Raw genomic sequence first — 24,168 nt, 5'->3', positions numbered from 1 at the left:
CTGGAGGCGGGGCCAAACCGCCCCTCGCTCACCGATTGGACGGAACAAAAGTGGGCGTGAGTCGTTTTTGATCCGTTTTTCTGCGGAAAGTCCGCGATGCTTTTGAACACGCTGCTCGGTGCGCGCTCTACACGAGTCCAGCATCGGTGCCCACGAGTGGCGCGAGATGACGGTGATGCGATGGTGGCGAGTTGTGACGGTAAAGGTCGTGGCGGTTGTGGTGAAGCGGCGTTGTGGTTGGTGGTTGTTGTTGTGATGGCTGTTGAGACGTGGTTGGTGGTGGTAATAATGGCGGTTGGTCCAAAATAAAGATAGTAAAAGAAAAACGGCTATCCTGAAGAGTCGCAGCCCTCATGAATGACATTTATTCCCTCTAGACAACGGGTTTGGGCCTAACTACACATATACTTACCGAGATATCTCACCTAAGGGACCTGAATGGTGGTTTGCGAATTTGGTCAACCACAACAATATATATATATATATATATATATATATATATATATATATATATATATATATTTATATATGTGTGTGTTTATGTGTGCGTTTATATGTGTATGTGTGTGCATTGTTGCGAACCGGGGGTCGGGGGTGAGAAGACCACAACGGGGGAAGCTACCTCAGGTTCCCACCAGACTCTCCAGAATCGCAGGCCGTCGCACAAGAATAACTTCGTGACACGGCGGGTCGCTAATCGACCATGAACTCTCATAACTCAACCACGTGACTTAAGGTCCTCCATCTCATAAATACCGATCACCTCATGATCACGTGATCTAATTGCCCCGGAACATGCCCTCGGTATGCCTTGTTCAAACCGGATCACCTTACGGGATCAGAGGCAGCAGGCCGTAACTGCCCAAGGATGTACTGGTACCGGCTTGAAAAACAGATAATTGGGGGATAACATCCCAGCGAAGCTGGAACACAAAACATGCTGGACCAATGAAGGAAAAGATGAAAACGAGCTGGGAACATTTCTATACAAGCATTTATTTACAATCAAGCAAGGAAAGGTATGTGGCACAGGAAGTGGGGTTTATTATTATGCACAGCAGGGATAGCAAGGAATTCGTGGGATGCGACAAAAGGCAAGCAATTTACACAAGCAGACACAGAGCAGACTTATCCCATTATCACTTCTACAATCTTAAGTTATGCTATGACAGGCGCCATCACACACACACACACACACACACACACACACACACACACACACACACACACACACACACACACACACACACACACACACACGGAAGATTAGAATGCCAGAAAGAAAGAGAGCAGATGAGGATAAACGGCCTCGCAATACCTAGCGTGATCGGCCGACCAACGCAACCCAGTACGCTTTGGGGGAGGTAGGAGGGAGAAATACTGGTGTCGAAGGTGTGGGAGTGGGAGGTGTGGTGTAGTGCAATATGGGGGGGGGGGTGGTGTCATGCCAGAGGAAACTGTGATTGGGAGTCAGTAATGGATGCTCTTTTATGCATCCAAAGGAGACGAGATGGAGGGTTGGAAAGAGAGAGAGAGAGAGGAGAGAAGATGCGTGAGGCAAAAGATCCCTAACTAAGTCATGCATAGGTCTGCTAGTGTAGCGTGTACTTCCGTGGGATGCTCCGCTTGAGCGTTCGAATCTCAAGAGTTGGAAGTTTATCTCTGGCTTTGTCACTTTGCCGTGCTCGTGGCAACGTGCGCTCCACACTGGTCCTCTGGAATAAGCACGTCTCAGTCGCACACCAACCGCGAATGAAGAGCCAGTGATGGGCAGAGGCAACAAAGAGTCAGCAACGGGCAGAAGCAATGAGGAGCAGTGAAGAAGAGGGCCAAGCAGAGAAGCGAAGAAGAGGGTGAGCGGTTCCACGATCCGCCTTATATCAGCCCCGGGTGAAGGGTGGGGTGACAACCCGAAGTGACGTGCTGTGACCTGAATCCCGCTTCTCTATTGGGCCACAGTGACCCGAGCCACGCCCGGCCAGGCTCCTGGGGACACGGCCAGGCTCATTCGCACAACTGGCGTGACACGGCCCGGAGCTCCATACAAAACTCCCGGATTGCTCTTCCCGCAATCCCTTATCTCCACCCATTCCGCCGCGCACTGGCGAATAGATGAGGGCCACATCAATCCCGTGTGCTCACCCGGAACATTCCGGTGAGATGCGGCCGGTGCCATCAACATCCGATGCTTGTCCCCAATCACGCGGTACAAGCACAACCTGAGCCGTGCAGCACACCTCTGTTTAGTGGTGAATTGTATCGATACAGAGGTACAAAGAGGTGCGGGAACATTTTTCCCATGTGTTGGAGGTGTCGGCGGTCAAAGTGGTGAGTTTTTGGTGAGCAAGGGGTGAGCTGCCAGCACCCTGCCTCGCCGTGCATCCACGCACAAGCAGGCTCGGACACCAATCAACGTCACGTCATCACCCCCAGGAACCAGGGATGCCAAGAATCAGGTATGAGTCGAATCAGCAGGAACGGTGCAACCGTCATCCACCGTCAGGAGCTATCAGGAGCCATAACCAACGGACACCTGTAAGGCGCTGTGAGGAGCTGGAACCAACTGTCACCGACTCACCAACTGACTGGAGCTGCAAGGAATCGTCACCCAGCTGTCACAAACTGTCATGAAAACGGTCCTCCCATCCTTTTTTATCGGTGACCAGTGTGGGCGGAGCCTCAAGCAGACCAGCCAAATCAACCTTGCCTATTGGCGCATTGCTGCACGTGACCTCCCGTCAATCTCGCGACCATTCCTTCCTCGTTCAGCCTGACACGAAGAGCCAGCCAGCATCCATTGAACTGCCAAACATCAATGGAAAAAGGTGGACGTCAACGTCAATGAAAGATTGGTGAGTGAGGTAAACGATCCACAGCTGTATTTGACCGTCAGAATAACCATTCAGGAAAAGCCTGCAGTGTGCTGAATCAAATGTCCTCTAAATCCAAAGTGTAAATGAATCGTCCACCTCCAAGCCAATGTGTCCTGATGGAAAGGGGGTAGAACGAGCCTCCGTTGGGCTAACGGCTATCTCTCGCGTGCATGAACGTGTCTGAAAGAGAAAATGGCCATCCCATAAGAAAGGGAATCTGTTCTTCACCCATCTCCAATGCATCAATGAATCAGAATCCCACCAGACAAGGGAATGGGTCTATCCTGGACATGCATTTAGAGAAATAACTGTCTGAGGACCTGACTGTTGTATGCATTAGTCGGATGCGATTCTGAAATCCATGACAATATATATATATATATATATATATATATATATATATATATATATATATATATATATATATATATATATATATATATATATATATTTCTTCTTCTTCTTCTTTCGGCTGCTCCCGTTCGGGGTCGCCACAGCGGATCATCCGTATGATCCGCATCGTGATTTGGCACATGTTTTATGCCGGATGCCCTTCCTGACGCAACCCTGGTCGCCTCTTACGACACAGGGATATGGTACACCTATTTTAACCGGGGTATACACCGGCCCAGTATACTGGTACTCATTTCGCCGACCTCGGAAGGATGACAGGCTGAGTCAACCCCCTGGTGTATTAATTCAGTGGCCCAACGGGGCTTGAACTCAGGACCTCTTGAATCCCAAGCCGCTGCCCTAACCACTGCGCCAACACCAGGCTGTGTATATATTTATATTTATATATATATATATATATATATATATATATATATATATACATATATATATATATATACATATATATATATTTATATATATGTATATATATATATATATATATATATATATATATATATATATATATATATATATATATATATATATATATATATATATATATATATATATATATATATATATATTGTTACGAATTTGGAATTCGATTGCACACAACATACAGGTTCCTTTAGTCAGCTATGTCGATAAGTGCTTGTTCCCTCGATAGCTCACCTTCCATTGTTTTAATGTTCAGAAATCGATTTGATGCACTGCGGATCAATTTAATAGTTAGGGACCGAACAATGGAGACATCCCTCCCCCTTTTCTGTGAAGAGGAAGAAGAACCCTGCCATCCCGTGATTCATGATGTCAACAACTCCCTCCCACCCGTGGTTGAGCGGGGGATGGAGCACGAGGGCATGAGTCATGAGTCACGCCAGGAGCAGGGGAAGGGCGGAAGAGGATAAGGAAGAGATCCTTTCTTTGTTCGTGTGTTGGGAGTTGGAGAGGGGAGTTGAGGGTAGTCGTTCAGCAGACATTCGGGTCCTGTTTGGCTTGGGTTAGGGTTGAGGCCTTCGGAAGCTTTTTTCTTCTGCAGAGGAGTTATTCAGCAGAGTTTCGGGTCCTGCTTGGCTCGGGAGAGCTTTTTGCTTAGAGCTGCTTTGTTTTGGAAGGAAGTTGAGCCAGTTGCTCGGCTCGAGCTGCGAATGGTGGCTTCTTCTTCTTCCTCTTTGTTCGTGGAGCTCTTTGTTCTCCATTTTGGTTCCCGGCTTGGTGCGACTCATCGAGCTCATCTTGGAGGTGGTTCCTCGGGGAAGCGACGCATCGACGAGAAGGATCGGCGCCTCGTCTCACGAGCACGTGTTGAGAAGCGCGGGAGGATTCGCGGGAGCTCGGGAAGGATCGCGGCTCATGGCGATTGGGTCCAGCTCGCTCTCACTGGCGCTCGGGTCTGAACAACTTGAAGACCACACGAGGTGGAGAGGTTTGAGATAGGTTCTGGGTTTCAGCTCACCTGTCCTCCGAGCTGGAGCTCGTTATTAAAGGTCTCTGCCACAATTTCTTGGGTGTGTGAGTGTGTATGTTTGTCCGTGTGCCCGTCTAATAAGTAGGAAATTGTTAAGTGCTTCATGTGTGCTGTAAATGTTTGCATCGCATTTCGTAAAGTCGGTATAGTTCTGCTCTTACGTGCTTCCCTAGTTCCCCATTATCTATCTATAATTCCAGCTGTGTGTGTGTGTGTGTGTGTGTGTGTGTGTGTGTGTGTGTGTGTGTGTGTGTGTGTGTGTGTGTGTGTGTGTGTGTGTGTGTGTGTGTGTGTGTGTGTGTGAGTGTGTGACGCCACTGTTTCTCGACAACCACTGGTCCGATCTTGAAACTTGCCAGGTATATTGCTGGGGACCTGAGGATGTGCCTTTTCAAGGTTTGATATGAATCGGACAAGTGCCTCCCAAGTTATGGCCATTTATTTTCCAAACCAATGACAAGACACGTTGTTGCGTGGGCGTGGCCGATGGGGAAGGGAAGCTCAGTCGCGTTCCCCATTACGGGTTACAACGTACGGGCTTCCGGAGAGTGATGACTTCGTGTATTCTAATAATTTCTCGATTTCTTATGCGCATTTATAGATAAACACAATGCCCCAAGTTAGGATTGTTTTCATATTAGACGGTGCATAAATTTCGGCAACATCAGAGTGAGCTGGTGTGCTCCGAACCAGGAAGTAATTCTTTTTTCTCTCTCTTCTCTTCTCTTTTTGTTTTTCCTTGCGATGACATTGCGAAAAGGCAAAATACGTTGGCGCTAATTGAATATTTGGGCATTAAAACTAAATTGCGAATAATCATAACTGCGAATAATATGCGAACTTCCGGGCCACGCACGTACGGGCACGCGAGAGCGAAGAAACGGCCTGTGTGGTTGTTGTTTCTTGCTCGCAGTTTGAATATTTTTTTTAATCTTTTTTTTACGGGCATGTGCTAGTTATTAATAAATACCCCAATTGTTAAATGTTTTCAGCTCGTCGCGTCGATTCTTTCATTGACTGAGCATTTCGTGTGTTGGGAGTTATAAAGCCGTTGGTTTGTCGTAAAAGGGGGACATTTGGACCCTTGGTTCTCGGCGATTAAGCCGCTCGGAATCGAGCACGGGACAGGCTCGCCTCGGCGGTTTGTTCCGTACAAGTTCTGTCGAGGGGGGAATACCCCGGTAGTTGGATCACGTGGGTATTTAGGTACATTGAAGATTGGCAATCGACCCGACCCCACGTGATCTGCCCATTGGCGTATTTCGGTTTTTGTACAAGGACCCGTCGCTCGGACTTATCCGGGCGGCGATCTATATTCCGGGCGATCGGTCAGGCCGACTCGACTTGCGGCTCCCTCAGAGCGGTCGGTTGGCGACGACACCCGGCACCGTAACATTATTTATATATATATATATATATATATATATATATATATATATATATATATATATATATATATATATATATATATATATACAAACACACACACACACACACACACACACACACACACACACACACACACACACACACACACACACACACACACACACACACACACACACACACACACACACGTCATATGTTCAAGGTGTACCCGAGTCCATTAAAGTATCAGTTAAATTCATTTTTTCACATTTAAAAGGTAATGGTTGGTTTCCCACTCAGCTTGTTAAATCACTGGGTGAGAGCAAAAGGCCTGTTGCAAGTTCTGTTGAAGCTCGGCATGGATAAAGCACACAAAATGAACCATAAAGGTTTACCTTTTAAATATAGTTATTTCAATATGGAAATCGAGTAAAAAAATTTACAGTGTAAATCAAAGAAAAATCAATCCAAAGTGACCACAAAATGTCGGCACACGCATTTCACAGTTCAAACTGACATGAAGGAACTCGGAACAGGAATTCCGAACACGAGGTCGATAGAGGGGGTTTTTTTGTTTTTTGTTTTGTTAATGTATGAATGTCAAGGTGACGGATATATGATAAACAAAGCGGTGTCTAAAAAGGAAGTTGCACAACATTTTCAGCCAGGAAGGCACCACCTGAGAGACCACCCGCCATCGTGCAACTCAGTCGATGTGACATGTACGTTATTTTTACCTCTTGGAGATGCCTGAAGTGTCAAGTATGTCCGAATTGTGTCGCGATGATGAACAGGCATTTGATAATGAGTGAGGAAAGTGAAAACAACAACTTTATCGTTAAATCGTTGTGGCCTGTTCCAAGTCAAGACATGGCAGCTTCAGACCCCAGCAAGGTTACCCAGGAAACGCCTTGAGACCCAGAGAGCGAGGCGGTCGGGGATCGCCTGATGAAGGATATAATTAAATAAGGCCGTTAATTATAATTAACAGCCTTACCTTACCTTATCAACGTATTAAAGATAATTATCTTCAAAAGGGGTGTTTTAATTTACCCAAACACTCAATTTTCACTCTTGCACTTCCTTGGAGTTTTCTTGGAGTGCATGGAAAGTTTCAGGCTGCTAGGTTTTATAGTTTTAGAGTTATGCAGGAGACACACTGACGCACACACTAACGCACACACTGACGCGCGCGCACACACACACACACACACACACACACACACACACACACACACACACACACACACACACACACACACACACACACTACCTTTTATTATTGTAGATTTGTTTCCCACGATGCTCTGTGGTCCAGATATCTGTTTATACACAGATAATATATCTGCAGGCCATAACTTTTTTACTTTACCGTTTGAGTTTTTGTCATCAAATTTTCAATGAATATTTATTATGAGACTATAGAGAACACCAAATGAATAAAATGTCCAATTTTTTTTTTTTTGCTAGTTTTCTTTAAGTTTAGTTTGACAACAAAGCGGGTGCTGACTGGCTTTGCATTTTGAGATGATTTCTGGTTTTGTTATTTTGGGTCAAATAATTATACTGTTTTTTTTAACGTTCTGCTCTCTTATTTCCATTATCTTATCTTGATCTTCACTGTTTCCATCAATTGATTTCATTATTTTGTCCGACTCCACTTGTATTTTCAGTCTTGCAGTGGCTCGATCAAGGGACGTTCCAGTGTTTGGGCCACCATTCCCCAGCGGTGCTCGGTTCTCTCGCTCACATGCATTTCGAGACTTTTTGCTCGCCAAGGCCATCAATGGAGAGAATGCAGCACACAAGGCTGAAAAGTTTGTGGCAATGGCAACGCGTACACGACTGGAGTACATGCGTGAGCTCGCCGAGAAGCATGTAACTGCTGTAGCACTTGCCGAGCCCTCTGCTTCTGTGCTGGGTGCTCTGATATCATGGGGTGGCCGGCGCAAGGAGAAGGTCGCAGCACAGTCTGATATCATGCTGAACACACCTGGATGTTTGGCTTGGTCTGTTGTCATTCAAGATTACAGCTCTGGGACAAATATGGATTGTCTCCTGGCCGTATCCAGTGCTTACGTGGCTCTAATCGAACAATGCAGCCGCACATTGGTGTTTCATTGTTCGTGCCAGGACATTCTGGGGTGGAGCAGCAGCGAACAGAGCCTCAAGCTCTTTTACGGCCGTGGAGAATGTATCGTTATGCCACACATCCATGAAGATGATGTTAAAGAGTTCGTTCAAAGGCTGCAGGTACATCTTTCCTTTATTATTGACTCGACGGCAAGTTAATTTGATAATTATTACGAACCATTTTTTTCTACCCTATTAAGGTTGAAGTTTGCCAGTTTGGCTGATTCATTTCTTTGTATGATGGAATTTCCCAAACGTTTGACCAACTGTTTTCCACGCTTAAAAGTGCTTTTCCTTGATTTCTGTTTCAACTGAACTGTCAGAGAAAAATGCTGTTTTTGACGATTTCTCAAAAGATCTTCTTGAGGAAAATAATTTAAATGGCTTGTTATCCTGTCCCTGTGGAGTGGGAGATGTGATTTTGCAATCCATTCTGTGTGTGGCTGCCCGTCTCTGTCTGTCTGTCACATAACTTTGTTTTTACCATTTGAGCTTTTGTCATCAAATTTTCAACAATCCTTGATTATGAGATTATGGAGAACACAAATTAATAAATTGTACAAATATATATATATATATATATATATATATATATATATATATATATATATATATATATATATATATATATATATATATATATATATATATATATATATGTATTTTCGACTTCAAGTTTTGTTCGAGTTCAAAGCGGATGCCTACAGGCTTTGCATTTTTAGATGCTTTTCTATTTGGAAATGTACTGAAATATTGAAGTCCAAGCTGAAAGAAATGTGGTTGAATGGGATCCTAGACATCCAGATTTAATAAATGTAATTTGGGATTAACTGTGTGAAACCAGCTCTAAAAATAACACACACTTGTATAGTGCAATGCCACTTGATGTAAGTTTGGAGACGAGCACAGCACTCTTGGGGCATATAAGGCCCGCTGCTTACCACCCTGCCATCTGTCATATGGCCACAAGCTGGGTCAGAAAAAGGTGGGCTTGGGGTACCTGATCTTTGAGGTAAATACTGAGTTAATGTATTCAGTGTTGGCTCGAGCGGAGTCGGCTGGCTGTGAAGTTATTTGAGGTGAGGGAGGGAAGGGGCGGGGGAGCATTTGGCATGAATGTTTAGAATTGGACGTGAAGGAAAGATACTTTGATTTACCACCTTTGTCGAATCCTGTTGAGATGGCATCTACCTGGTTTATGTCAGTTTATTCCTCCCGAGCAGCCAATTATTGCCAGATCTTCAACATTTCTCTCATTACAATGATGTGCATAACAGGCAGAACACTCGTTTGAGTAAAATTCTCTGTTTTTTAAATATGTATCGAGGTCTTTCTAATCACACAATCCCTTTGGAGAAGGAGGGTTGTTGGAGGTGTGGGGGGGGGGGGGATGAAAGGAACTCATCCCTGAACTGGTTTTGTTTTTCCTGTTGTTATGCCCACAAACCACATAAAATACCATTTTGTAACCAAATTATCTGATATTCATAGACTCCAGGAGTCCAGCAGGTCTTCTACTCCACCTTGGTCTTTGATGACATCACATGTCGATGACAGCTGAGTGCTTCTGAAGAATATGCATATTTTAATTATCGGCGTAGATCAACTTTTTCCCCCCTATTTATCAATCTCTAAGGTGCTTTTCAAAAATTTATGTAACTGTATAGTATATAGAATAGACCCAAAACATCACATTTATGAAATATTTCCACAATAGTTCATATCCTCGACTTTATTGGCCACAATTATTCCACTGTTCTTGTGGGGTTGGCCAGGGGAAACTTGACCCAAGTCTTTCATGAACAGGCTGGCCAGGCCTGACGTTTGATTAAGGTTAGGACAGGAATTTAGAATTTGTTCAGGGTGCCGGCGATGGCTTGCCTATTCTTCACAAAGGACACCAAGGGATCTTTAACATCGACCAACTAATGCTAGCAGACAGGACGTCCATCCGAGGGTCGGCACACACATTGATGATTCACTCTTCCTGTGAAACACTGGGATGACAGTTTATAGCTGGGTCGAGATTCAAACCCAGGCTAGACAGTTCAGAGGTGATTGTGCGTACCTCAAGGTCGAGCCCATTCTGAAATCCGCAATTGTTCAGAAATCTTTTCATTTGTCTTAGTGGGTTGATAAGCCTGGTGTTGGCTTAGTGATTAGGGTGGCTGCCTTGGGATCTTAGGGTCCTGAATTCGAGCCCTGTTGGCCGCTGAATTAACACCAGGTGGGGTTGACTCAGCCTGTCATCCTTCCGAGGTCGGCAAAATGAGTACCAGTGTACTGGTATCGGAGCACTGCATCAGCGGCCTAATCACACCCCAACAAAATGATAGCTATCCGGCAGCCAAGTTGCCATACGCAAGAAGCAGAAGAAGAAGTGGGTTCATTATGACAGGTTATGTATAATACTGTACCAGGAGGAATGTGTTTTTCAAAAATAGATATCTGCTTAAAGAAGAACAATAATTATAAAGGTGCAGTGAAAACTGTTTCCTCATTGGAATTGGTGCTTTATTAATCTCCAGTATATTTATTATGGTTGTGTTTGCATTGACCATGGCCATGCAGCCAATCGGTGCTCTGGGAAAACATTAACCTTGTCATGGATGGTGGCATTATTGTAAATACCAGGCTCGATCTGATATCGCACAGTCACTAGTGAAATAGTTACAAAATGTTGGACTTAAGCCCAGCATCTTCATCACTCTACTTGCTTATCCTGAGTTTTCAAATGCTTATGCTTTTGTCTTCAGAGGGGATGTGCAAACTCTTTCTTGATTACGTTCTTCTGGACTTTTCCTCTCTTCTAATACAGTCCCTTCATTCCCTACTTTCTATTATATTTATATATATATATATATATATATATATATATATATATATATATATATATATGCAGGTTATGTAGGGCTGCATGTATAAATCTTCCTTCGTTACCCACCACTTCCTGTCCATTCGCCCTCCTTTACACTTAATTTACATCCCCCCCCCCTCCACCCCAAACTCAAAATGGAGTTTGGTGTAGTTATTTGACACTCCTTTCATATTCTCTTGATATTTTTTGGTGTGGCATGTGTTGGCGTTCTCCTGTTGAGTTAATAAGTGGCATGAAGTGCCAGAAAGTAGGCTTGACAATGCTTGAAGGTGGTGGAGGGTGGGGCTGTGGTGGTGAGTGGATATAGGTACTAAAGATGTTTACCCCTTTGCAGCTTGCACACATCTGTGTTTGCTTACAGTGCCATTGGCAGGTATGGTACTGTTTAGTTACTGTGTCTCCAGTAAAACCAACTTCTCTTCCTTTGGTATGTTTTGCCTTAAGGAATAACCTCAGATGTTTGTTGAGCTTGGCATCCAGAACTTGAGCCCCTCCCAGATCAAAAACATGGCCAGATGTCACACAGGGACGTGCTATTGTGTAATTGACCACCAGACCCAAACTGGCAGTCCCAATACATTCTTGAAAACCTATACCTTGTGTTGGGATCATAAGAATGGGTGGAGTGGACTGCTTTGGCATAAGCCTCAGGTATTTGGAGCTCTGATGAAACCTCTTTCAAGAGCATTATTTGCTTTTTTGTCATGAAAAGGACTCTTGTTGGTTCACAGCTTTAAATTCTATAACTCCAACCTTATATTATCTTCCTCATGGTTACATACAAGGGATGATCGTATTATTGATGGAGGGCCAGTGTCTTAGATTTTAAAGTGATAACGAACAACAAACCCTCTTATCTGTGCATGCAAACCCATGCAGCATAAAAATGTGTACATACACACATACACAAACACACACACACACACACACACACACACACACACACACACACACACACACACACACACACACACACACACACACACGTGCATACACATTCAAAATTTTCTTTTTTTGCCTGAAGCACTCCCCCATACTCACTGATGAACCTCCAAAAGTTTGACGAAGTTACGTTCAGCCATCTCTGAGGATAAATGGCGACACACACAAAGACACACACAGACAAACGCCTTTCTTATTGTGTACGAGCTAATTTCACCCATCGCTTTGCTGACAAGAATACTGAGAAGGGGTGGGGGGGGTAGAGTGGGGTGAGGGAGGGGAGGTGAGTGAGGGGGTGGGGGGTAGAGTGGGGTGAGGAAAGGGAGGTGAGTGAGGGGGTGGGGTGAGTGAGGAGGTAGAGAATGAAAGATAGAGGAGGGAGGGAAAGTGAGGGGTGGGGGAAGGGAAGGCAGTGAGAGGTGAAAGGAAGGGAAGGCAGAGGTGTGTTGGAGCGTGAATTACGATTCATACTGTCTCATCAAAATGCTTTGGCATAAAATAACACTGAAGATGGAAACAAAACAATGTCTGAAATCCATTTTCTACCAGTCATACGAAAAATACCGCCCAGAGACAAACACCACCCGGGTACGTCTGGAGACGAACATTGCTCAGACATGTCCAGAGGCAAACTCCCGTCTGGTCACCTCCGGAGACAAACTCCCACCCGGACACGTCCGGACATAAATACTGTCCTGTCATGTCCCCAGACAAACTCCCATACTGACACGTCATGAGACAAACACTGCCGAGACATGTCCGGAGCCAAGCTGTCTGGAGACAAATACCGCCAAGATGCGTCCGGAGCCAAGCTGTCCAGAGACAAACACCGGCCAGAAGCATCTGGAGACAAACACTGCCCGGGCACGTCCAGAGACAAGCTCTCCAGCGACAAACTCCCATCTGGACAAAAACCCCGCCTATACGCGTCCAAAGACGAACACCCCACCCGGACGCATGTGGAGACCAACACCACCCAGATGCGCCCAGAGACTAACAACGCCCAGATGTACCCGGAGACGAACTCCGCCCGGACGCGCCCCAAGAAGAACGCCGCCCGGACGCGCCCTGAGACGAACGCCGCCCGGACGCGCCCTGAGACGAACGCCGCCGGACGCGCCCTGAGACGAACGCCGCCCGGACGTGCCCGGATACGAACACCACCCGGACACTCCCTGAGACTTACGCCACCCAGACGCGCCCGGAGACGAACCGCTCGCTCGGGATGACGGGGTACGAACCGCCCGCTCGGGATGGCAGGGCACGAACCGCCCGCTCGGGATAGCGGGGCACGAACCGCCCGCTCGGGATGGCGGGGCACGAACCGCCCGCTCGGGATGGCGGGGCACGAACCACTTGTGCCATAGCCAGATGGAACCGCTTGTGCTATAGCCAAATGGAACCGCTCGTGAATGGAGGAAGGACCATAGCCTTGCTTGATTTAAGTAAATAGGTATATTGGCTTCGTTGTAAGACTTGTATTTATCAGATTTCACTCCAGTTTTCAACGCTTATTTAATCTGGATGCTATCCAATCCTCAGAGTCGTAATAATATTTCGATGATTTACTTCAATTCGTCCGTGAGAGTAGATTGTGGAAAATTGCAACACATAATGCATGAAATTGCTCCAAGCTCCTAATTTCAAAACTATAGCACTTACAAAAGCGATGTATGCAGCGTTTCATAGCTATGATGAACAGGCATTCGATTATATGAGTGAGGAAAGTGGAAAAAAAAACCCATCGTTAAATCATTGCAGCCTCTTCCTCGTCAAAGCATGATTGAGTCGGCTAAAAAAACATGGCAGCTTCAGACCCCAGCGAGGTTAATTAGGATACGCCTTCAGACCCCTTCGAGAACGGTGACCGAGGATGCACCTGATGGATATAATTAAATAACGCTGCTAATTATCTTCAAAAGGGCTGTTTTAATCAACCCAAACATCCAAATTTTCAGCCATGCACTTCTTTGGAGTTTTCTTCATATGCATGCAAAGTTTCAGTGTGCTAGGTTTCATGGTTTTGGAGTTATGGAGGAGACACACTGACACCCACACTGACACCCACACTGACACCCACACTGACACCCACACTGACACCCACACTGACACCCACACTGACACCCACACTGACACCCACACTGACACCCACACTGACACCCACACTGACACCCACACTGACACCCACACTGACACCCACACTGACACCCACACTGACACCCACACTGACACCCACACTGACACCCACACTGACACCCACACTGACAAACACAAACACACACACACGCACACACAGCCATTTATTTATATAAAAGCAAATACAACCTGTCGCTTCGCTGACGGGACAATAAAGGTGGGAGGGGGGGAGGGGAGTGGAGGAGAGAGAGACAGACACAGCGACAGAAGATTGGGAGGAGAGTGCTGCATTTTCTTAGGAGGAGGGAGCAAGAATTGAACACAGTGAGAGAGAGAAGGATTTTGGGGGTGGGGGGGGGGAGAATACAGGTGTGGGGTGGAGGTGGGGTTAGCAAAGAGAATGATGTGACGCTTAATGACCGAACACGGAGAAAAAAAAAACATGTCAGAACAGCTGTACACACAACTACACAACACAGTTTGTAAAGTAATCCGCTGGCACATCTACAAAAACTTTGATATTCCAGTTCCACCAAATTTGTGGGAAAATGAACCAAAAGCAATCACTGAAAACATTGAAGTACCTCTCACGTACGACCTCATGAACCCATTGGAAAAAAACAAAGAGAACAAAACCTTGCGACCGGATATTCATACTTGGGTACAAAAAAAAGAGAAGAAGGCATTGCTAATTGAGGTGGACGAACAATGCAGAAATCAAGAAAATGACCAAATACCAAGGCCTCAGCATGAAGTGAAAAGACCCTGGAAGCTGAAGAATGCCAAAGTTGTATCAGTGATGACGAAAAACCTCACAGAGATATTATAAACCAACCCTGGGAATATCACTGGAAGCCATCCTGGGCTCAGTAACGATCCTGAAGAGAGCCCTCGGTACAAAGCTTTCCGAAATTAAGGTGGATACTTTGAGGCCACCCTGGGAGGACTCCATTACACATTCTGAAAGCCACATATGTCGATACCAATCAAGCACACCACACACACACACACACACACACACACACACACACACACACACACACACACACACACACACACACACACGCGCACACACACACAGACGACGGTGGAGACTTCGAGACCTGGGAGGGATCCGTTCCACCTTCTGAAACCCGCATATGGAGATAACCACACACACACACACACACACACACACACACACACACACACACACACACACACACACACACACACACACACACACACACACACACACACACACACACACACACACACACACACACACACACACACACACACACACACACACACACACACTCTTCCGTTCCATCATGGTAAAACTATATATATGTACACACGCATAAAACACATATAATAGGAAGAACGACAAACACAAAGATTTACCTTTAAACAGAGTTCTTTGAAAGAGGAATTAAAGTGGGAAATTCGCGAAATTCAATTGAAAAATGTATCGAAGCACAGAACATAAAATGTCGATCTCTGCTCTGCCTTCACAGCCAGATCATGGCAAACACCTGGTGGAACGGACCAATGGATCCATCCGATACATAGGTCCATCCAACCTCTGTATCGGATGTATTATATATGTATTGTTGTCAAAGTAAGGGGTAAATTATAGTAAAAGGAGATCGCACAAAAAGCTAAAATAAATCGATGTCCTGTAAAAATACAATTGCGCATTTTCAGCAGATGAGGGACCTCCCGAGGTACTAACCGCAGGGCCCAACACAGGCGGAAACGTACGTCTGTCTTATCGATGTTCCATTGAGAGCATGGGTACTTTTACCAAAATGAACAACCAGACAGCTTGGAGAGCGCTCACCAAGAGGCTTAAGCACTCAAGCAAGCACTCCAATGAAACGGTTGATAAGAAACGGCTTGTTCGGCACGCGATTAGCAACACATTAAACATATGCCTCCAAGAGACGAACAAAATCTGAGAGCACGGGTACTTTTACTGAAAGGAACAACCAAGCAGCTTGGAGATCGCTCACCAAGTGGTTTAAGCATTCAAGTAAGCACTCCAATGAAACGGTTGATAAGCGGCTTGTTTGGCACGCGATAAGCAACACATTAAACGTGCATCTCCCGGAGATGCCCAAAATGTGGTGATCGCATGTGCGGAAATTATATAAAGCCACAAACGCTGACGTCTCTTGGTGTTTATAAGCATTGCAATGTACCCAGCGATTTGTCGTTATGATGAACAAGCATTCAATAATATGAGTGAGGAAAGTGAAAACAATAACTTTATCGTTAAGAAATCGTTGCAGGCTGTTCCAAGTCGAGGCATGGCTGAGCAGGCCAAAAAACATGGCGGCTTCAGACCCCAGCGAGGTAACCCAGGAAACGCCTTTAGACCCAGAGAGCAAGGTGGGCGATGATAGCCTGATTAAGGATATTATTAAATACGGCCGTTAATTATCTTCAAAAGGGATGTTTTAATTAACCCAAAAACCCAATTTTCAATCATTCACTTCCTTGGGGTTTTCTTCTTATGCATGTAAAGTTTCAGGCTGCTTGGTTTCATGGTTTTGGAGTTATGGAAGAGACACATGCTCACATACTGAGACACACACACACACACACACACACACACACACACACACACACACACACACACACACACACACACACACACACACACACACACACACACACACACACCTTTTTATTAGTGTAGATCAGGCGTCGGCAACCTAAACCAGGCTGCGGGCCACTGGGCCACTTTCGGGCCACCTCGCGGGCCGCACCCCCCTCCCAACCCGAAAAAATAACAAACACACCTAAAATCAATGATAATAAATGTAATTGTAAATTGAACCTTAAGACCTTCAGCCATCTGAAACGACAACGAAAAAATATTTAAGACCAAGTTAAGTGGACTAGAAGCGAAAATAATTTATTGTGACGTACAGAGACTGTGATATATGTGGAAGAATCATATGTCCACATGTGTTAAATTTGCCGTCGGTTCAGAAAAATGTTTCGCGGGCTACACCTAATGGAAATCCGGACAAGGCGCCGCGGGCCGCACGGGAGGAGCTCGCGGGCCGCATTTGGCCCGCGGGCTGCAGGTTGCCGACCTTGGGTGTAGATAGATAAATACAAGCAATGGGCAAAAAATGGAAACGGTCCAAAGTCATTTAATCGTGTATTGGGCCACCAGGTACGGCCAGTACAGCCCATATGTGCCATGGCATTGAGTCCATCGGCGTCATCAATTATACGGGGGGGGGGGGGGGGGGGAGACGGAACCATTCTTTCATGAGAAAGTCAATCATCTCACACCGGTTTGGAGGTGGAAAACGCTGTCTCAGGCATCATTCCAGAATTTCCCATAAATGCTCAATTGGATTCAGATATGGTGAGTGAGAAGGCCATGACATATGGATAACATTAGTGTCATGCTCAACAAACCATTGGGTGACCACACGTGCTCTGGATGGGTGTATTGTTATCCTGCAAGACACCCCTCCCGGCAGGAAAGAAATGCTGCAACATTGGGTGAAGATGATCACACTACCATTGAGTAGTGATTGGCATTGACCTCGCCTTCTAAGGGAATGACTGCACCTAAATCATGCCAGGAAAATGTACCCCACAACATGACAGAACCATCAGATACCTTCATTGTCGGAACCAAACACTCAAGTTTGTGGAGTTCTTTAGGCTGGCACCACACATCTACTCATCCGTTTGTTGAGAAAATGGTGAAGGATGATTCATCTGACCATTTCACATTTCTTTCTCCACTGCTCGGTATTCCATTGCCTGTGCTCTTTGCACCGCGACTGACCACAGAAAATGTGTCAACTGGAGAGATGGAGAGCTCATGAGCAGTTTGCGTCTCAATCGGTTCCATGGTGAACAGTCGCAACAAGAGTGCATTGGTCGAGGTATGCATCAGTGTTGTTCCTTGTCACCCATCCTTTTCAACTTTTATGCACTGGCACTTGAGAAACACTTATTGGAAGATCTTGATTATGGAATCAACGTTTGAGGTAAACTGATGAAGTTGGTCAGGTTTGCAGACAATCGATCTATTCTGCTGGTTATGGCAAGAATTTGTAATTTGTTCATGGTGCTGGCGATAGCTCACCGACTCTTCGCGAAGTACACTGTGGGATCTTTAATATCCATCGACAAATGCTGGCAGACACGACACCCAGTTTAACGTCCATCCGAGGGTCGGCACACGCATTGATGAATCACTGCCTGTGAAACACCACGATTGACAGTTTATAGCTGAGTTGGGATTCAAACCCAGGCTAGACAGCTTAGAGGTGAGCGTGTGTACCTCTCGACCATCTTTTTTGTCAGCCCTACAGAGAAATGATGTTGCTTGAGTTGATAAAAGATCAAGGTGAACACAAAAAACTGAAAATGAGAGCCATTGACAGAGAAGACAGTGACATCTATGGAAACAACGAACCTACCAAAAGGCAGGGCACTTCAGGAGGTTTTTGTTATACAGTAGTTTACGATCTTCCTCCTGTTAGCCCAACACAAAGTACACATTTATACAGCCCTTGATGGTTCTTTTTAATGCCCCTGCTGACAGTCGCCAGTGGCATTATGTTTTCAGGTTGTCCATACATACGTACGTACGTCCATGCTAATTTTCTCTGTTTTCTCTGCAAGCACTTATCCGATTGACACAAAATTTTAACCATTGGTGCTATTACTCATGTAGAATATTTGAATGTAATTATGACAGGTCACGTGGTGTGGCAGCCATGTTGGAAAAAAGGAAAAACTTTGGACCTCTGTATCTCCGAAACCGGTCCAGGGAAGAAATTCAAACTTGGCACATATCAAGTACTCTTGATGGGAAACAAGTGTGATTTTTTTTTTGATGATGTCATTGCTGGCTTTGTTATGACATCATCATTCCATTCATTGAACGCTTTATCCAATCAGTCGGGAAATTCTTGAGGGTCATCTCGGGTTAAATTGTATGGGGAAAATAAAATTAATCACATCATAGGTCATGTGGTTTGGCAGCCATATTGTTTTTTAACATAAAAACCTTCAAAAATCCTCTTCGAAACGGCTGAACAGATTGAGGCGAAACTTTACAGGTGTGATCGCCTATCCTTGAGGAACAAAAATTTCCCCAAATGATGTCGTAGGTTACATGGTTTGACAGCTAAGATTTTTTTTTGAAGAATAAACCCTTAAAAATCTTCTTCTCCAGAACGGATTGACACATCGAGGGAAAACTTTACCCACATGATCACCAAGCCTCGAGGATACCAGGGTGTTCACAAATATTTAAGGGGTCATATGTGCTGGCAGTCATATTGGATTGAACAAAAATATTTTTGAAACTCTTTCTCTTGCACTGTTTCATCAATTGACATGAAGCATCACAATTATGATCTAGTCGTCGTGGGGAATATATGTTTTAAATTTCAACCTGATCGAACGCATGGTCTGGCAGCCAGAATTATTTAATATTTTGATTCTGGGTTCAGGGATTTAAATCAAATTTGGCTCATGTATGTACAATCTATATTTTAATACTGAAGGACCAATTTTGTGCTTCTCCTAGCGGTCGCGTCATGTTTTTCTCGGGACTGTGACCTGACTGAAAGAAACTTCGTACCTGTAAGAGTGCATCGCACATCGTGGCAATAGTCAACTTTCAAATCTGAAGCAGAATAAACACTTTTCGTTTTACATTCGTTTGCATGGCGACGTGTGACATGACCGCTGAGAGGCGTCAGGACGTCATGACATCATCGGTCATTCGCTGACGTCATTACGTCTGTCGTCGACAGACCGTTACCTCTGAGAGGTGTAATTCCACTCCTCGAAAATAGCGTCTGCAATGTAAAACCCTGTTCTGCACATGCTGACCACCTCAGAATGTGAATTTGACACAAAAAATGTAACAAGAAACATTGTTTCGAGGCAAGCACGCCCTATCCAGTCCATGCACGCCCTATCCGCCCTATAGGCGGGGGCAAGCACGCCCTATCCAGTCCATGTCCCTCGAGTGTGGGTGAGCTGGTCAGGGTGGTTGAATGAACGGAATCCGTCTGTGACGGGGTTTCGGCTAGTTATGTAATAATGTGGGCGGTGGTATATCTGGTGAGATCCTGATGTCTCAGAGTACTCTTCCAGTTATTGTATTGTTTCTGGAAATTTACTGTACACTTCCTTCAAAACTGCAGCATTTTCTCTCAGCTTATATATTTATAATTTCTACCCATTTGTTATCTACCCCGATATACAAGACACACTATTTTATTGTATTATATTATGTGCAACACACACTATTATATTACATACAAGCGGGGTATGCTTGCACATTGTAAGCAATAACAAACCATTCTTCTCCATTGTCTTGGGTTGCTCAGCTGCATTTGTTTTGTCTTTTTTTTTTTTTCATTTACGGATGTTTTCCGATGATTTAGTGATTTTACCGAGTGAATCGGGTTTAATGTCTGTGGGCACACAAAATTACCGTGCTTCCCCATTGTCTCGAGTCACTCATCTGCATATTTTTTCTTTTTTTTCATTTATTTATTTATTTTCATTTATTTCCATTTTCATGTACGGATGCTTTCCGATGGTTCTGTGATGTTCAGTGTTCGTGTTTTATTTTTTCTTGGTGTATCGGCTTTGATGTCAATCAGCACACAAAATTGCAGCTTTCGACGTCACCCCGAAGGTGCCGAACTTTAATATCAGTCAGTCAGTGAGTCAGTGGTTCGAATGAGCTTTCTATTTTAGATATTATATCTATTCATTATGTTGAAAAAAATTATATATTTCATTATATATAGTTTGTCTTGGATATAGTCATTTATTTGTTTTAACTAATGGTTGGAGAACTCAGCATTGATTCATTTGAGATTATAATATATTGTTACGGCTGTGGAAATTCGCATTACACCATAAAGGACCCTCAGGTGAGATATCTTCATAGGTACATGTGTCGTTAGCCCAAACCCGTTGTATAGAGGGAATTTATGTGATCCATCCGGGCTGCGACGCTTTGAGTTGGGCGTTTTTCTTTTTCTATCTTTTATTTCAAACGCACAACATTTCAACAACCACGCCATCCCCATCACAGCGCCAACCACACTGCAACCACGCCACCTCCACCATCTACACTACTATATCTTCGCCACTACGTCCGCTTCCGAACGGCAAACAAGGGCGCCAAGAAAGGAGCTGAGAGGACTCGCGGGTTTTCCCGCCTGATTTTCCTGCCATTTTTCCCTGCGCTTGGTGTGAAGGAAGAGGGGAGGGCAGCTCGCCGCCGATTGGTGGATGACCAGCGTGAGGCAGTCGGGGAGAGGGAACGCCCTTCTTCGAGAACCCTCTCGAAGGAGGGTGGAGGCGAAAATGGGGGCGGAGTGAAGGGTGGAGCCCCGGGCTACTAAAGTCGGACATGGGCGGAGCGCTTTTGGTGCTCTTGCAAACTTCGTCTTCTTCTCTCTCTGGCTCTTGCTCTCTTCGTCTTCGTCTCCTCTTCGTGGTGGCCGCTGACCTGGTCTTCTGTGGTGCGATCCCGAGACCCCGCTGGCGGGACGGAGCGTCTGCCATTCCCCACACCACGACCTCGAGCAACAACGTTTCCCCCCCCCCCCTTTCTACCCACGCTGAGATAGCGCCAAAAACCCCGTCCGTGGCGTCGAGCGGCCAACACGTGCCGGCGCGAGGCATGCCGGAGAGGACTCGCCTACCACGCCAGGGATCGGAGTCGCGGCCAGGCGCGACCACTCCGACAGACGTGGGAGAGGGACTCGACGGCCCAAAGGGAAGTCACCATTTTCTTTTCGGGGTTTTTGTATGGATCTTGTGGCGCTGTGTCTCGTAAAGTAGAACTGTTTAAGTGTTCCCGTGTGTACGCGTATTCGGTTGTAGCTCTGAATCGTTTCTTTTGTTTTGGCTGCTATATGTGCATTTTTATTGTGACTGTAATATACGTGCCTTCCGTGCTGGTCTGTGTGTGAAATAAACGTGCTTGTGTGAACTTGTTCCCCGTTTCGCTGCGTCCTTTCCTTTGTTTGACCCTCCATCTTGCATCACGTAAGGGGTTCGTCGTGGGTTTAAAACACCCGGTAATTAATCTGAACCGTCAAGGCCGATGATAACACCGCTCGGTTATCACTGTAGCACAGAACGGACCGCTTAAGCGGTTCGTGTCCGGAGTCGGCCTGTGGCGTGGTACGATCGCCCGGTCGACCATCCGCGCAGGTACTTAGGTAGAGCGAATTTGGCGAGCAACCCTATCCTGCGCGGGTGGGCAATTGGCACGGTCATGGTGGGGTTAAACCCTCACCCGTGACTCGCTCCCGCCGTTGTTCCGAGAGGGTCACGACAGAATTGTCCGTCCGGTGGGCGATGTGCCGCGATTCGAGTTACGTGGCCGTCCGCACGCCGGCGGGCGCGAATTCGCAAATATATATATATATATATATATATATATATATATATATATATATATATATATATGCATATACATGCCCCAATTAGGTCCAGGCCCTGGAGTAGTTACTCCGCATGCCCCCCCCTTGTCCCCCCCCCACCAGCAAATATTCGATGACATGGGCCACCAAAGGAAAGATATAGTGCCTTTCGAAAGTCTCCACCCCTTTCAAAATTTTCACCTTTTGTTGCTTTCTCGCCTTGGAATTAAATTGCATTCAATCAGATTTTTTTCCCCACCTTTATTTACACATTATAACCCACAACTTCCAAGTGAAAAACAAATTCTACAAGTTTCAGAAAATTAATTAAAGATACAAAATTAGAATATCTTGGTTGGATAAGTGTCTACCCCCCCCCCCCCTTGAGTTCATACTTGCTGGAAGCACCCTTGACAGCCATTACAGCTGTGAGTCTGTTGGGATAAGTCTCTCCCAACTTTGCACACCTTGATGGGGAAATACTTGCCCATTCTTCTGCACAAGACAGTTCAAGCTCAGTCAAGTTGTGTGGGGAGTGTTGATGGACAGCAATCTTCAAGTCATGCCACAGATTTTCGATTGGATTTAGATCAGGGCTCTGACTGGGACACTCAAGGACATTTATCTTTTTGTTCCTTCGCCTCTGCAGTGCAGATTTTGCTGTGTGCTTCTGGTTTTTGCCATGTTGAAAGGTGAACTTCCATCCTCATTTCAGCTTTTTGGAGAGGGCAGCAGGTTTTCCTCTCAGATGTTTTCTGCATTTTGCTTCATCCATTTTCCCTTCTGTCTTGACTAGTGCCCCAGTCCCTGCTGATGAGAAATATCCCCATAACATGATGCTGCCTCCACTATGCTGTACAGTAGGGATGGTGTTCTTTGGGTGATGTGCTGTGTTGGGTTTGTGCCAAACGTATCGTTTGCACTTCGGCCAAAAATGTCCATCTTTGTGTTGTCAGACCACAAAAGGTGTTGCCGCATGGCTTCACAATCTCTGGAGTGGTTTTTTTGCACCCTTCAAACGGGACTCAAGGTGGGCTATTTTTTGAGTAATGGTTTCCTTCTTGCCACCCTATCATACAGGCCAGACTTGTGGAATGCTTGGAATATTGTTGTCATATGCACAGTGACCAGTCTTTGCTAGAAAGGACTGCAGCTCTTTCAAAGTTTCCATTGGCCTCTTTGTGGCCTCTCTGATCAGTCTCCTCCTTGCTTGATCATCCAGTTTGGAGGGACGGCCTGATCTAGGCAGGTTATTGTTGGTACCATATGCCTTCCACTTGTTAATGATTATCTTGACTGTGCTACAAAGGATATTCAAAGCCTTTGAAATATTTTTATGCCCATCTCCTGAACTGTCTTTCCACAACTTTATCCTGGAGGCCTTTTTAAAGCTCCTTAGTTCTCATGTTTGAGTCTTTGCTGTGACATGCTCCACCCAGCAGAGGAAACCTAAAGGAATCGCCGATTTTTTTCTGAAACAATCAGAATCTTTACAAGTTAACACAGGTGGCGGCCGAGTAACTTGCTGTGTGATTTTGAAGG

At 45.4% G+C, this 24,168-nt stretch overlaps 1 protein-coding gene across 3 annotated transcripts in view; it reads left to right on the top strand.

The window, feature by feature from the left end:
- LOC147032475 (signal-induced proliferation-associated 1-like protein 1) overlaps nucleotides 1-24,168 on the top strand; it is a 322,965-nt gene that overhangs the window by 242,497 nt on the left and 56,300 nt on the right. For all 3 annotated transcript variants that reach the window (XM_085870130.1, XM_085870128.1, XM_085870129.1), the window contains one exon: nucleotides 7,779-8,358. In XM_085870130.1, the coding sequence (XP_085726256.1) occupies nucleotides 7,779-8,358 (580 nt within the window). The remainder of the gene's footprint in view (nucleotides 1-7,778; nucleotides 8,359-24,168) is intronic.

Source organism: Eptatretus burgeri, chromosome 2, assembly GCF_056783735.1.
Source record: "Eptatretus burgeri isolate ZD-2024b chromosome 2, Ebu_testis_v1, whole genome shotgun sequence".
In the NCBI taxonomy this organism is placed as follows: Eukaryota; Metazoa; Chordata; class Myxini; order Myxiniformes; family Myxinidae; genus Eptatretus; species Eptatretus burgeri.
The sequence above is the reverse complement of the archived record's forward strand: the minus strand, read 5'-3'. Positions and strand labels throughout refer to the sequence as shown.